Source organism: Nannospalax galili, unplaced genomic scaffold (genome assembly GCF_000622305.1).
Source record: "Nannospalax galili isolate Female #2095 unplaced genomic scaffold, S.galili_v1.0 scaffold1463, whole genome shotgun sequence".
NCBI lineage: Eukaryota > Metazoa > Chordata > Mammalia > Rodentia > Spalacidae > Nannospalax > Nannospalax galili.
In genome coordinates this window covers 1,236,629-1,252,013 of record NW_008349596.1, presented here as the reverse complement: position 1 = coordinate 1,252,013, position 15,385 = coordinate 1,236,629, and the positions used below count along the sequence as shown (strand labels likewise).

General features: G+C 38.4%; 1 protein-coding gene across 4 annotated transcripts in view; it reads left to right on the top strand.

The window, feature by feature from the left end:
* Nucleotides 1-15,385, top strand: part of Lyst (lysosomal trafficking regulator) — a 200,316-nt gene that overhangs the window by 70,304 nt on the left and 114,627 nt on the right. For all 4 annotated transcript variants that reach the window (XM_008847035.3, XM_029570379.1, XM_029570378.1 and 1 more), the window contains exons 5-10: nt 1,489-2,494; nt 3,723-3,884; nt 5,299-5,455; nt 7,701-7,927; nt 8,812-8,878; nt 14,065-14,174. In XM_008847035.3, the coding sequence (XP_008845257.1) occupies nt 1,489-2,494; nt 3,723-3,884; nt 5,299-5,455; nt 7,701-7,927; nt 8,812-8,878; nt 14,065-14,174 (1,729 nt within the window). The remainder of the gene's footprint in view (nt 1-1,488; nt 2,495-3,722; nt 3,885-5,298; nt 5,456-7,700; nt 7,928-8,811; nt 8,879-14,064; nt 14,175-15,385) is intronic.

Sequence of the window (15,385 nt, the reverse complement as noted above, 5' to 3'; positions counted from 1 at the left end):
CCAAGACTAGGAATGGCACAGGGCCCAAGCTAGGAGTAGAGAACAGCGGGGGAGATGGAAGGGTAAACACGGCTGGGGGAGTCCAGGTGAGGAGGGCTGCGCGATAGACTTACCCCAAGAGAGGCCTGAGGGCAGGAGAGCCGGCCAGGAGAATTAGCCGGTGATGCAGGTCTGGGGAAGCAGGAAGAGGTGAGGATGGGGCCAGGTCCCGCCGAAGCAGTGCTCCTGGAGCCCAAGGAAGGCACCAAGCTGGCCTGGGCGAAAAGGATCAGGAAGCAGCACCGGTTCCCCAGGTGTCTGGGGACCCAAGACCAGGAATGGTGCAGGGCCCAAACCAGGAGCAGAGAACAGCCGAGGAGATGGAAGGGCAAATGAGGCCAGGGGAGTCAAGGCGCGGGGGGCTCCACGATGGACCCACCCTGAGAGGCCTGAGGATAGGGGAGCAGGCCAGGAGAGTTAATTCTTGTATTCTTTCTATCAGTGAGTTTTCCAGATTGCATGATTAAGTTTGGTACATTTAAAAAGTATTTTATAGATAAATCTAATAGGTAGATAGGCCTTTTAAATTAATATATCATTTTAAATATTTTATTTTTTATGTGTATGAGCATATTGCCTGCATGCATGTAAGTATACCCCTGTTGTGTAATGCTTGTGGAGGTCAGAAGAGGGCATCACATCCCATGGAACTGGAGTTAGGGACAATTGTTACCCGCTATGTGGGTGTTGGGAATCAAACCTAGGTTCTCTGTAAGAGTAGCCAGTGCTCTTAACCACTGTACCATCTCTCTAACCCTGAATATAGCACTTAAAAAAAAATACCACAATATAACCTATCGTTATTATATTCATGTCTAGTACTTTTTGGTCTGTCTTAATAGAACTACATTAAATTAATACTGATACATTGATACCACCAGGCTATACTCTAGTTTCATGTCTGTGCTGTTGACATTGATTAGCTAGCCAAATGAGAAGAGAACTATAGAGAGACTTGTGCAATGCTGAACCTTCATGTGAGAGAAAATCCAAGATTCTTAGCTCTGTGGTGCTGTTCTTTCCTTTCATAGAGTGTAGATATAAACCAAGTGCAAAGTCCTGAGCAAACCATTAGACGGCTGACCAAATGAGCAAGTGGATGAATGCAGGCCTGTCCTCAGGTACCCTCTTCCAGGGTGGTAGTAGTGGTATTCAGAATTTATATAAAATTCTCTATTTGAAGAAAAGTGCTCTTTCCTGAGTTGCTTTAATGTGGGCTGCATATAATAATTTCTTTTCAACTGCAGCCTGATCTGTCTATGCAGTGGTGGATGAGGGGTGGAGTGTAATTAGACAGTAACTCAGTCAGTGTCTTAGAACTACTCAAACAGCAAATCAAAGTAGCAGTGTATAATATATGCCAGACACAACAATGACATGTTTGCATAGTGTACGTACCTTTTTAAATGCTTCACTGTGTAAAATCTGTTTTTTTCCTGTCTCTCACAGGGTAATAAGAGATTTATTTTTAAGTTCTAATGGAGTAAACCAAATAATTGAATTAAATTACTTAGACGGGATTCGAAGTCATTCTCTCAAAGCATTTGAAACTCTGATTGTCAGCCTGGGGGAACAGCAGAAGGATGCTTTGGGCCCAGGTATCGATAGGCCAGACATTGAGCAGGAGTTGCCGTCCTTAAGTGTGGCTTCTTCCCTTCCTAACCAGCAAGGTTCTTCAGATTCTCCCCAGAGCCTCAGCAAATTTTATGCCAGTCTCAAAGAAGCTTATCCAAAGAAAAGGAAGACCATTCACCAGGATGTTCATATCAACACCATAAACCTCTTCCTCTGTGTGGCATTTTTATGTGTCAGTAAAGCAGAGTCTGATAGGGAATCAGCCAATGAGTCAGAAGACACTTCTGGCTATGACAGTACTGCCAGCGAGCCGTTAAGTCACATGATGCCACATCTATCTCTCGAGAGCCTTGTCTTGCCTCCCCCTGAACGTTTGCACCAAGCAGCAGATGTTTGGTCCATGTGTTGTTGGATCTACATGTTGAGCTCAGTCTTCCAAAAACAATTCCACAGGCTTGATGGTTTTCGAGTGTGCCATAAATTAATGTTTATGATAATTCAAAAACTGTGCAGGAGCCACAAAGAGGAGCAAGGAAAAAAACAGGGAGAAATGAATGTAAATGAAAATCAAGAGTTCATTAGAACATCTCAGCCTGAGAGGACACTGAAGGAAGAGTTATCGGCTTTAACAGCATCAGAACTGGGAAGTCTAAAAAGGAATCTCAACAGCTTGAGTAAATTAGAGCCACAGCATATTTCTTCCACAAATATGGGGCAGAGTTCTGCTACTGAAGCTGTTCCTGAGGATGCAAAGGCCTTTATGAGTCAAGAGAGCAAGACCTCCCTTCAGAGCATACGCCTTTTAGAAGCCCTTCTAGCCATTTGTCTTCATAGCGCCAGAACCAGTCAGCAGAAGATGGAATTGGAGCTGACTAATCAGGTAATAATCTGTACTTAGTTCAGCTCTCATAACGTGTGTGTGCGTTGGGGGGGGTGAGTGTGTGCAATTGTTATTTTATTTTGCTATGATTTTATTTTCCATATTATACATAAACTGGGATTCATTATGAAAATTTCATACATGTATTAGTGTATTTTTTTTATCCTCTTTTACCCTCTCTTCCCATATAGTCCCCTTTCCATTTTCAGGAGATTTTTTTGTGTGTATGTGAGCTATTGCATTTTACTAGGATTTGTTACGAGATCCTGAGTGAGAGCTTATCTACAAGAGTAAGTGTCCATACCAGTGGTTATACTACTGAAGAAAATACCTCTTGCTCCCAGCAACCATTAACTGCCTAGAGATACTCAGAGAGGGATGGGGCTTCATGAGCTTCCCCTCGACCCCCACTACCATTATCTTCCTACAAGTCCACAAGGAATTCTGGGGCCTCATGCCCCCTCCCATTTGTCACATATTTTATGTTTTGAGACACCCCTGTGTGCTTAGCAGAATACAAGTGCTATAGATAACACAAAGAGGTGCATGACCCAGTTCTAAAGAAGCTTGCATGCAAAGCCCCCTGTGGAACAATTTTACATTTCATGGCAAATGAGTAATTATGGATATTGTGTTTCAGAGTTCAAGGTTCACAGTTTTGGGGTGGTAGTATTTGGGTTCCCCATCCACATCCCCTGACCTTAGTTTGGACCTCTGGTGTGACTGATCATCATCATATCTTGTCTGTATCTATTTGTTTCACATATTAGACTAAGAATTCTTTAAGAGAGAAGCAAGCTCCTTATTCTTTATTGTAGTCTCTGTGCCTGTTGCAGAGCAAGCAGTAAGAACTCCATTCAAGGGTAGAACTGATGGAGTGAGGGGAAAGGGTTAGAACAGAACTGCTTCTTAGGACTCTTAGAGGACCTAATAAGGACTCTGTAAACTCTAGAGATAGTTACTAAAACTCTGAAGTTTCCTAGAATAGTTTTTTGTGGTTCCGTTAATTTATGTAGGATATTTAAATTTTAAAACCAAAATATTTGATTTAAAAAAGTTAATAATTTTAACAGTAGGATATTTGGGTGAGCTCAAAATTTGTACAGTGTTCACCTTCATATGAACTGCAAATTCATGAACTTGTTTTCTGCTTCTTAAGTAATCTATTTGCCCCATTTTTTTCTAAAGTAAATTATTGATATTTTTTGTCTCTCATCTTTTACCTTAGAACTTGTCTGTGGAAAATATATTGTGTGAAATGAAGGACCATCTTTCCCAGTCAAAGGTGACAGAAACAGAATTAGCAAAGCCTTTATTTGATGCCCTGCTTCGAGTTGCTCTGGGGAGTCATTCAGCAGATTCAGATCCTGGTGATGCTATAACTGAAAAGGTACGAATCCTCACTTGTGTTCTCAGGTATGACCAGCAGAGACTAGAGAGTGAGTGGGACTAGGACAGATCCAGATTAGGGATGTGAATTTTGATGGAGTGAGGTCCTTGGGTCGTTCTCCACCATCTGGAATGGAGAGTATTTCATCATTGTCCTGCCACTAAAGAATAGAACATCAGTGTGACAGACATTTGTTACTCTAGTCTGGAAACTTTAATAATTGGTTCCAATAAGACAGAAATATATTATTTTAAATGCATATTTTAAAAGTCTTATATATAACTGATAATCTATTAAATAATGCTTTGATGGTGATGATTTATTTGGCTGTCTTATCTAGTCCTGTATTGGTACAACTAATATTTCTAGAACTGTTTAATTTAAAATTTTTTTTTTGTCTTTTTGAGACAGGGTCTTCCTGTAGGCTGGCCTTGAACTCACAGTGATCCACCTGCCTCTACCTCCTGAGTGCTGGGACTAAGGTGTGCACCACCACACCCAGCCAGAATTAGCAAGTTATGAGAAAGTTACTTTTTCCTAAAGTAACTATTTAAATTTTTTCCTAAAACTTCATGATGTATATTTTAGCTCATTTCTCTTTCCTGTCTTTCTTCTTTATTACTAACCTTCATCTTTATGTAACGTCTTTTTAACCTTTTGGTCTAATAATATTTTTGATACTTTATCATCTTTTGCCATAATAGTTTATGTTACTGTTTCCTATCATTTTAAATCTTATTGAAATTCAATTAATTTGTTACTGAATCAAATAGCTGGCAGTAACATATGCTAAAATGTTGACTTTATGCTACCTCTTACTGTTGGCAATGATGAAGTATGCGCACTTTTGTAACCTCAAGCATGTCCTAAAGTGAACGTACCAGTAGCTATTTTAAAGGGGAAAAAAATGTTATTATATAGGAAGTTGATGCTAGAACTCCTGATTTCTGAGATTCTTATATGACAATTGAATTCTGATTCTGCCATATCTTCTCTAGTTATAGTTTATTAAAAATACTTCTGGAAAAATATGTTTCTATTAACAAATATGTGAAAGTAATATATTTATTATTGTGATTATTCTATACAGTATCATACTGTAATAGAACCTCATTGTGGTTGTCAGTCATTCCCCATTGTTTAGAGTGGTATTTCCTAAGTAGATTTTTCAGTGAAACTGAAATATCCCATGGTTTTATCTGTTATAGCCTCCTTTTAATGACGTGTTGTTTGAAAGAGTTTAGGAAACTTTGCTGAGTCAGTTTCATATTTTTTTAGTGACTACTGGTTATTAAGATTTTTTTTCTTGAAGAAATAATTGACTGTCTTAAAAATGTCTTGAATAATAAATGTTCTGTGAGCAAAAAATAAGTTCACCCTGTAACGGTTGTTTTGTGTTACCCTGCCTTTACAGAGCCATCAGCCTGAGGAGGAATTGCTGTCTCAGCCTGGAGATTTTTCAGAAGAAGCTGAGGATTCTCAGTGTTGTAATTTGAAACTTTTCGGTGAGGAAGAAGGTTATGAAGCAGATAGTGAGAGCAATCCTGAGGATGGTGAAACCCAGGATGATGGTAATGTGTCACTGCTGTGCTTGTGATAGGACTGCAAGTCAGATTGTCAGTTAGCAAACTGATCATAATGCCACCATTTGAGAATGTTTTTTACCACCTTACAGTTTTAAAATGCATTGTGTTATCATCTTATTTGGTCTTCACAACAAATCTGTCATTTAGTATGTAATTTTAAACAGTAAGAAGTAAGATCAGGCTGGGTAGACAGCTCAGTGGTAGAGCACTTACCTAGCAAGCCTAAGGCTCTGTGTATGATTGATCCCTAACATTGTAAGAAAAACAAAGCAAAATAAAATCCTTCTTGTCTAAAACAATTAGATGACCGCTGTTGTTACAAACATTGAATGCCTAAGAACAAGGGTAAAGAAGAATTCCTTGGTTTCATATACACTCCACTAGGAAAGAAAAACAATATCCACAAGTGCATAGCACAAGGAATATAGAGCAGGTGATGTAATAGTCATTGGCTGGTTGGGCAAGCCCTTGCTGAAGAGGTGAGATGTACACTAACATCTCCATTAAAAAGAGCCTGCCATCCAAACACACAGTGACATCCAAGGGTGCCAGGGCAAATTCCTCGGTGGTTTTCGTGGCCTATTCTGTCCTTAGGATGGAATTGCATTGCATGTGATCCTTTGCACTGGGTGTACAACTTGAATCTGGTGGAAAAGACAGATTCTTTGAGCCAAAAGATTTATGTGAAGGCTCTATTTTTTCATGTTCTGACCTTAGGAATTTCCAGGTACCGCTAGCCTCATAAAATTCATAGTTAAGCTTAATCTTTCTCAGAATTGATCTCTTTCTTATGGAGGGAATGGAAATAATCACTGATACTTTTGTTGAAGAGTATAATGAACCTATGGTCTGTGCTTTTTTTTAAAAAAAAATACTGGTTTAATGGTAGTTTCATCAACACCTAGGTATAATTTTACAGTGGTAGAGTTCTTCCTTTTCATGCTCACTAGCTAAATAAATCTCAACCTAAAGAAGTCTCTTCTAGGTAGAAATATCTCACTATATAAACATTTGTATTATGTGTTTGTGTGTGTATATATGGTGTATGTACATGTTCTTGTGGGATATTTGCACATGTAGGGGTGCATGTGGAAGTCAACATCAAGCATCTTCCTCAATCACTCTCCATTTTTATTTTTTTAAACTTTATTTAATTTATTATCATATATTTACATGGTGGGGGTAGGCATGCATGTACCGTGGTGCATCTGTGATCAGAGGACAACTTTGTAGAGTTAGTTCTCTCCTTCCACCTATACATGGGTTCTAGGATTCAAACTCAGGTTATGAGGCTTGTATAAGACCTTTACCCAGTGAGCCATCTCACTGGCCTCATCCATCTTATTTTTGGAGACAGTTTCTCATTGAACCTGGAGCTCACTGATTCCACTGAGCTGGCTGGCCAATGAGCTCCAGGGATCCACCTATCTCTGCCTCCCCAGATCTGGGATTACAGATTCTTGATGTAATGCCCAGCTTTTTATATGGGTACTAGGAATCTGAACTAGGTCCTCATGCTGGTGTAGCACTTTATTGCAGGGCCATCTCCTAGCCCCTATTTGAACATTTTTTTAAAGCGTGAAATGGTCCCTTTTCAGATCAGTCAGTCAAATTTTCCAAAATATAATATTTAGTAACACAGACTTATAAAGAAGACAGTGTTTAGAATTCAAAAAAAAGCCAAGCTTACTATTATCATAGAAACATGAGCAAGTAAAATAAACTACACTGTGATTTAGATATTTCAGAGTCAGTTTGGGATAATTTTTTCCAGTTGTGTCAAAAGAATGTGTTAAATCTATATCATATGTCTATAAAAATGGCTGTTGCCAATATTTGTAGTGTCATTGAAAGTCAAAATTACTTTCAGACTTCAAACTATTCATAAGACTTGATTGTTCAAAATACATACCTTATTTAATCAGAAGTAATGTTTCAGGAAAAGTCTTTTTTTTTTTTTTTTTTTTTTTTTTTTTTGGTCTTTTTGAGACAGGGTCTCCCTGTAGCCCCAGCTGTCCTGAAATTCATTATGTAGACCAGGCTGGCCTTGAACTCACCAAGATCCGCCTGCCTCTGCCTACCAAGTGCTGGGATTAAAGGCGTGCGCCACCACAAGCGTCTTATTATAAGTAGCAATTTTTTTCATTAGGTTTTTCTAAATGATGAATTAGGTTTGAAATATTTGATTTTGTCTTTGGGGAATAAAAACGTTTTTTCTTTCCCTTTTCAGGTGTAGAATTAAAGCCTGGAGCAGAAGGTTTCAGAGCATCAATCGTTCCAAATGACTTATTTGAAAACCTTACTCAAGGGGAAATAATATACCCTGAGATTTGCATGCTGGAATTAAATTTGCTTTCTGCTAGCAAAGCTAGACTTGATGTGCTTGTTCATGTATTTGAGAGCTTTTTGAAAATTGTCAAGCAGAAAGAAAAGAACATTTTTCTTCTCATGCAACAGGTAAACGATACACTACATTTAATCAATATGTATCATACTCATACCCCAGTTACTCATCTCCTTATTTATAACCCATCTTGTCTGAAAATTAGTTGGAATGGTTACTTCTCTATGTAATGCCTTCAATGTGTTTTGCCCTTCAAGTGATATTCTCAAATCATCTAATCCCATGTTTCTCTAAGTCACATAAAGTCAGTATTGTCATTGAATAGTCTTATAGCTTGAGAATGAATCTTAAATAATTGCATTTGCCTGTAACCCATGCTCTTTTGTTTAAAAAAGTCAGAAAATCATTATGATTTTCTGTGTGAAAAAGTGTATAATCCTACATATAGTGTTCTTTCTAGTCATCTAAACTCATGCAGACATGGAGCTAGAGAGCTGGCTCAGTGGTTAAGAGCACAGACTGCTCTTAGAGAGGGCTCAAGTTTGGTTCTCAGCACCCACATAAGGCAACTCACAACTGCCTATAACTCCAGCTCCAGAGGATCTGACAGCCACTTCTAGACTCTTCACATATGCATATACCCACACATATATGCATAATTTAAAAATAATAATAATAAATCTATATTGGACATGGTGGCACATGCTTTTAATCCCAGCACTCAGGCAGATGCAGATGGATCTCCATGAGATCGAGACCAGCCTGGTCTACGTAGTGAGTTCCAGGCCACCTGGGGCTACAGGGAGACCCTGTCTCAAAAAGAACAAAAATAAATAAGTAAATAGTAAATCTAAAAAATAAAAACAGTCAACTTATACATGCACATTCGCACACACCCCTGAGTAAACTTACCTTATGAAATTATTATATTTCAATTATATTATTCTTTTATGAAGTAAGGCATTTAATTTCTTATGTTTCATTTTTCAATTTTCAGGGAATGGTGAAAAACCTTCTAGGAGGGTTCTTGAACATTTTAACACAAACTGATTCTGATTTTCAAGGTGAGTTGAAACTTGTTCAAGCAAATAGCTTAGTAATTATTGTGTCACTGTGAAGGATTGATAACCATGGCTCCCACTACCACAGTGTGCTCTGATTTCCACAGTGTTTTCATATGTGCCATCTTAGTTGTTCTTCATTCTTACTCAGTAAAAATGTAAGTATCTTTATTGAATAGAAGGAAAAAAATCTAGATTCCAAGGCCTGAAGTAAGCTGCTCAGTAGTTTTGTGGGCCTGTAACCTGGTACAAGCACTATATTATTTCATTTGATGCTGTCTTTTTTCTACTTAGTAACTTTCTCAGATGTTTGAGAAATTCATAATGAATATTAATATAATTTCTGACTGCAGTAAATCTAGATTATAGTTGGAGCATTAAAGTAACTTACGTGAATTGTTAACTTGTGTTTTTGTGATGCTTCCTCCAGGTTAAATTCAAGTTACATGCTTGTGTCAGGCATACCCAATTCTGGTGTTAGGTCCTCTTGAGGGCATCACATCAAGGGCTTTGTGATGTCTGTTCTTATTACTAGGGATGTTAATTTTGATCAGTTATAGTTAAGGTGGTATACCAGGTTTCTCCATTGTAATTAGCAAATGTCATATGGGGTGGTAACCTGAAAGTATGTAATCATCCTTCTTCTCACCATAATTTAGCCTATGATTTTTAGCACTTGTTGGTGGTCTTGCCAGAAAAAGTTAATAGTGTAATGTATGCGAAATGATGACTTTTCTCTTTCTGTCATTCTTTCTGTGTCTGTTAATTGGATTTTACTATAATAACTTCTTTTCTCCTCCGTTTATTTATTTAATGTGTTGCCTTTTTTTGTACTCCTCGCTGTACTTTTCTACCAGTTTTTAAAATGTTTTATTTTTGTATAAGTGTATTATTGCATGTATGTAACTGTGGGCACACAGAGGCCAGAAGAGGGTGTTGGATCCCCTGGAACTGGAGTTACAGGCGGTTTTTAGTCACCACGTGGGTGCAGGGACTTGAACCCAGGTTCTGCAAGAGCAGCCAGTGCTCTTAATGACCGAGCATCTCTCTAGCCCTTTCTTTCCACAAGTTTTAACTTCTAACACTAGTATGGTCTGTGCGTTACAGAGTTAACTTCCATTATCACAGTATTATTAGCTAAAGCTCATAGCTTATTCAAATGTCCTAAGTTGTTACTAATATCCTTTTCCCATTCAGGGAAGCTTTCCAAGATATACAATTAATTGTCATAACGCCTTGCTTTTGTTGCTATGTCTTTGCTGTCAAACCTAGAAAGGATTGACCTAAGATCACTGAGATGTGTAATTTCTAAAAGTTCTTTCTCCTCTCCAAATACTTTGCTCTTTGTTTCATGCAGACTAAGTTGTGATCTTAGGCTTTGAAGATTGATCCCACTATCTGTCTTATTTCATACATTTTTCTTTTTGTGCTGTATTTTGAGAGATTTAAAAAAATTCTATTCCAGCTCTTTTTTTTCATTCTGAAAATATTCTGCCATTTAAATTTTTTTAAATTTTCTTTTTATTAAAGTTTTGCAATTTTCATACAATATATACTTGATGGTATTTATGTCCCTCCTCTGCCTGCACCTCCCCACCCAGTTTAATGTGCTCATATGTTGCGTATACAGTAAGGCATATGGAGTCTAATTTGTGTTCCCAAATGTCCTTCAGTATGGGTCCATCCTCTGGAGCCTGGTTAACCTACTAAGCGTCCCATGCTTGAGGAGGCTCTCTTTGCTCCTACCATCAGCCACCTGTTGCCACAATTTTCTTAGGTGGGATTGGAACTTCTTATCCACTTCCTCACGTCCATGCTGGGATTATGTTTGGTGAATTTGCATTGAACTCGTGCTTGCTGTCACCATTGCTGTGAGTTCATATGAGTAGCTGACCAGCTGTTTGGAAAACTGTTTACTTATGGTCGTCCACCACCTCAGGCTCTTACAATCTTTCTGCCCTGTCTTCTGCAAGGATCCCTAAGCTTTGGCAGGCAGACATTTGATATAGGTGTCCTAGTCAAGTATAAGTACTCTGTAGTCTCTTGTTCTCTGCACATTGGCTGATTGTGGGTTTCTGTGTTACTTACTATCTGCTGCATAAGGAAATGTCTCTGGTAAGAGTTGAGAGATGCATTAATCTATTAGTATAACAAGTCATTAAGAGTCAGCTTAATATGATAATTATTTAGTAGAAAACTAGTATTAGGTTCTCCCCTATGTCCTGTGACCTGTCTAGCCTCAGGTCCCTAAGCCTGACATCGGTGTTGGGTATGGGTGCTGTCCTAGGAAATAGACCTTAAAGCCAATTAAAGAGTGGTTGGTTACTCCCATAATATTTGTGCCACTATTGCACTGGTGGGCAAATCTTGCTAGGCAAGTTTTTACTGTAGTTTATAGAATTCACAGCTGAATAAGGTTGAAGATTATTTTTTCCTTCTAAGAGTGTAGACCTTCCAGCACTATGACCACTAGCCAGTAGAGATGAGGCTCTGAAGTCAGCACCAGCTTGATTTCTCCTTGTTTGTTCTACAGCTCATCTATGTAGTATCTTCAGTATAGGGTCTTGCCATCCAGTTCTGGTGAATAGCCAAGAGCAGGGGCAATGACCAGTATTGTCTGAGGGCCTATGGGACCCAAGGTCAACAGCTTCTAGAGAAGAAGTCCATTCCTGGCATTGAGGGGGTTTTTTGTTTCTCATTATTCTATGATGCCTAGAAAGAGAACAATCTCTCCCTGTTATAGGATAAGTCCTTTTAATCACTTTTTATGATATATATATATATTTTTTTTTTTAAGAAGCTTCTGTAATGGTAGGTTTCCATATGACTTTTTTCTAAAGGCTTTAGTGTTAGTTATCCTTCCCTATACTCCCTCTTCTGTCCTGCCCTCCCATTCCCCACCCCATTTAACCCTTCCTAGTCTAATAGTCCCCTTTCCTCCTCCATATCACTGTATTCCCCCCACCCCTCCCAGGAAACCATTCGGTTTTTTATTTTGGCTATTGCCTATTTCATAGTTAAGAGTTTTGTTTGCTTGTTTGTTTTGCTTGATTTTCTGGTTATTCTTTTAAAAGTTTCTCATTGTTTGTTATGTTTGTGTGCGTGTGTGTGCGTGTGTGTGTGTGTGTGTGTGTGTGTGTGTGTGTGTGTGTGTGTAGGTAGGTCAGAGGACAACTCTAGGAACCAGTTCTCTCCTGTTAACTTTTGGTATCTGGGGATCAAACTCAGATTGTCAGGCCTGCATGCGAGTACCTTTACCCACTGTGCCATCTTGCCAGCTTTGCTTGATTATTCCTTTTTTACATAAGAATATACCATCTTATATTTATTTGGATATTTCCAAAAGACTTCTTCCATCCTCTAAGCTAGGTATTTTCCCTCTAAGGTCATTTTATTCATTTATATGTTTCTTAAATCTTGGAATTATTTTTGGATTACTGATTCTGAAATATTTTTATAGTTTTTCTTGCCTATTTATGTTTAAGAAAGCTGTTGGAGAGTTCTTCTAATGTAAAAATAATTCTGTTTTCCTTTTTGTCCTCTTCCCTTGGGTAGTCCATTGTTGAACTCTTGAATAGATGGACAAGTGGCTGATTAAGGGCTTCCCAAATACTTTAATAAGTAGAGATTTATTTGGGGGAACCATAAGGGCCAGTATTATCCCCATGGAGGAGTTTCTGTACATTAGAAAGATGTGCCCTCCATCTGTGGCACTTGGCTGGCGAACAGTGTCTGTGCTCAGAGGGGACTCTCCTTATCCAGGCAACACTTCCCCAAACAGCTTTGTGAGCACCCTTCAGCCTTTGCTCCCATCTTTTCCCTTTGGATAGGCAACCCACCATACAACTGGACTTTGCCTGGCCATCCATTTTCTTTATGACCCAGAAGTGAAAGGTATCTATGCTCTTCATTCAGAAAAGGGACAGAAGAGGGTAGTCACCAACAGATACTTTAGTACTTGGTTTTCAGCTGCCTTCTTACCTCCTCCCCCAGCCTCAGGCTTTGCACAGCCCCAGCCTCTTTTGAATTCAAAGGAATGCTAGACTGCATCTTTCTCTTTTATCCATCTAGTTCTCCATCTTCAAGAAATAGTGTTCAGTCCTTTACCTGATATGGCCCAGTGCTTATTACCCTCTTTTATCATTATTATGGGTTTCTTATTTTTAAAATCATGTTTAGTTCATTGAGTTTTCAGCAGTATATAGAAGCTCTGTGTGTGTGTGTGTGTGTGTTTGTGTGTGTGTCCCCGTCCATGTGTGTGTCCCCATTCCCTCATTCAAACTGAAACCTGCCAGCTTTGATCTTTAAAAAAAAAAACAGCACTAAGAACCTTGATTGTGTTACTTTTCTATTCAAAACCCTTAATAGGCTCACATTACTTACCAGCTGAAGCCCGTGGTCTCGTTACAATGTCCTCTCAGATGTGCGTCTCTCACACTGCTCCACCAGCTGTTATCTTTATAAAACAGGTCACTTACACCTGGTTTCTATTCCTTAACCTCCGGGTCTTCCAAAACCACCAGTCTTTTAAGAAACATCTTAGGTTTTACATCAGGATTATTTTTGTCATGTCTGAAACAGAGATAATAATTTTGTTTTAGAATGAGGAACAACTGAGATAATACATGTGAAAAGATACTTGAAGCACTGTAATGTGATAAAGAAATAATAGTTGTTATTTTAAAGAATTTTTGTGAATTCGTGTACCAAATTCATATGTTCTATGCTAAATTCTTTAGTGGAATAAAGAAAACAGTCAGACTAAATAGTTTGTGATGTTTAAGTATTTATCTAACCTTTGCTATTTCCTCAGTTGTCTGTTAATTTTCTGTGCAATAAGTGATAGTTATTATCCAAACATTTTGAAATGAGAGGTTAGAGTATTTTATTCATGGGGTTGCAGTGTCAGCTTAGCTATCAAATACTGTATTTGCATATAATTTATGCCTCTTTTAGGAATGATTTTGGTTTACTTGCAGCTGGACAACCTTAAGTGTTTTTACTGTTTTCTCAGTATTGTTGGTTGGATTGCCTGTAGTTATCTTGCGATTTCTTCAGCAGTTTTTGTGATTGCTAACTAGATTATTTATAATCCATTTAAAATGTGATAATAGTATATTTCTTTCAATGAAATTATTGCCTTTTATTAAATGTCCTGGCCTTAATTTCCCCCTCTGTTTTAAATTTAGCATGCCAGAGAGTATTGGTGGATCTCTTGGTATCTTTGATGAGTTCAAGAACATGTTCAGAAGAGCTAACCCTTCTTTTGAGAACATTTCTGGAGAAATCTCCTTGTACAGTAAATATGCTAGAATTTTTATGTTTTTCCTGAATACCTTAATAGAATGTGCTTTTCCCCTAATGTGTAAATCACCATGGTCTTTATATGATGGTTGTTTTATCTCTAACAGACATACCCTGTTTCATTATTTGTATTTTAACCATTTCCCTTTTTTGACTAACCAGATGCCTTTGTGCTTGAGAGTGTGGTTTTAATTATTAAGCAGAGTTTAGACATGACAGTCATCTGGGTTGATCTTTTGATAAGTCATCCACGGCTTAGTGACCTGGAGTGCTCTCCTTCCCACTCTTAGTGACTGGACCCACCTTACAATGCAGTCTTGACTGAAAGAGTCTGCAGATGAAGCAGAGCTCTGAGGCTGCTCTGTGTGAAGCAGGATTGGATGATCTAGAGCCCTGTCCACCTCACTTCCCGCCCCACTCTACTCCAGTCCCAGCCCCATGGAAGCTCTGTGGAGCAACCATTGTGGGCTGTTGCAAGCTGGCTATGTATTTATGGACTGTTTCTGCTACTTGTCTGCAGCACATGTCCCTTATCAAAGTCACCATCAGAGGTGATTTTATGCACGAGTCAGGCATTGCACTGGTTAATCTTTTCTGCTTTTTAACGTGGCTCTCTTTAGTCATTGATCTTCCTTTTAATTAAGTATATATTTTATCTATCTTTTTATGTTCTACTTAAACCCAAACTCATGAAGAAAACCTTAAAACTTTACTTCAGTTTGCCAAAAAACAAACAAACAAAGATGTTTTATGTGACTCGGGAAAAAGAATGTAAAATAATTTGGATAGTAATTGAGCATTCAGTTTTATGTCGTTGGTCATGGTATAATAATATCATGTAGGTGTCTGGAAAATTTGTAGGTTGTATCCACCTAAAAATATTTGAGAGATTGGTTTGGAAGAATGTCTCGGTAAGAGTGCTTGCTGCTCTGTCATGAGACTGGAGGTCAGATCCTAGCATCCACATCAGTCAACTCACAAATGCCTGCTTCAAGGGCTCGAGCTCCCATTTGTAGCCTCCCCAGGTACCTGCACATATACTCACGAAGACACACATACATGAACACAAATAATAAATAATACAAATAAAAATAAATCTTTAAAAATTTCTTTTTTTAACTTTTTTTTTTTTTTTTGGTTTTTTTGAGACAGGGTCTCCCTGTAGCCCCAGCTGTCCTGGAACTCACTATGTAGACCAGGCTGGCC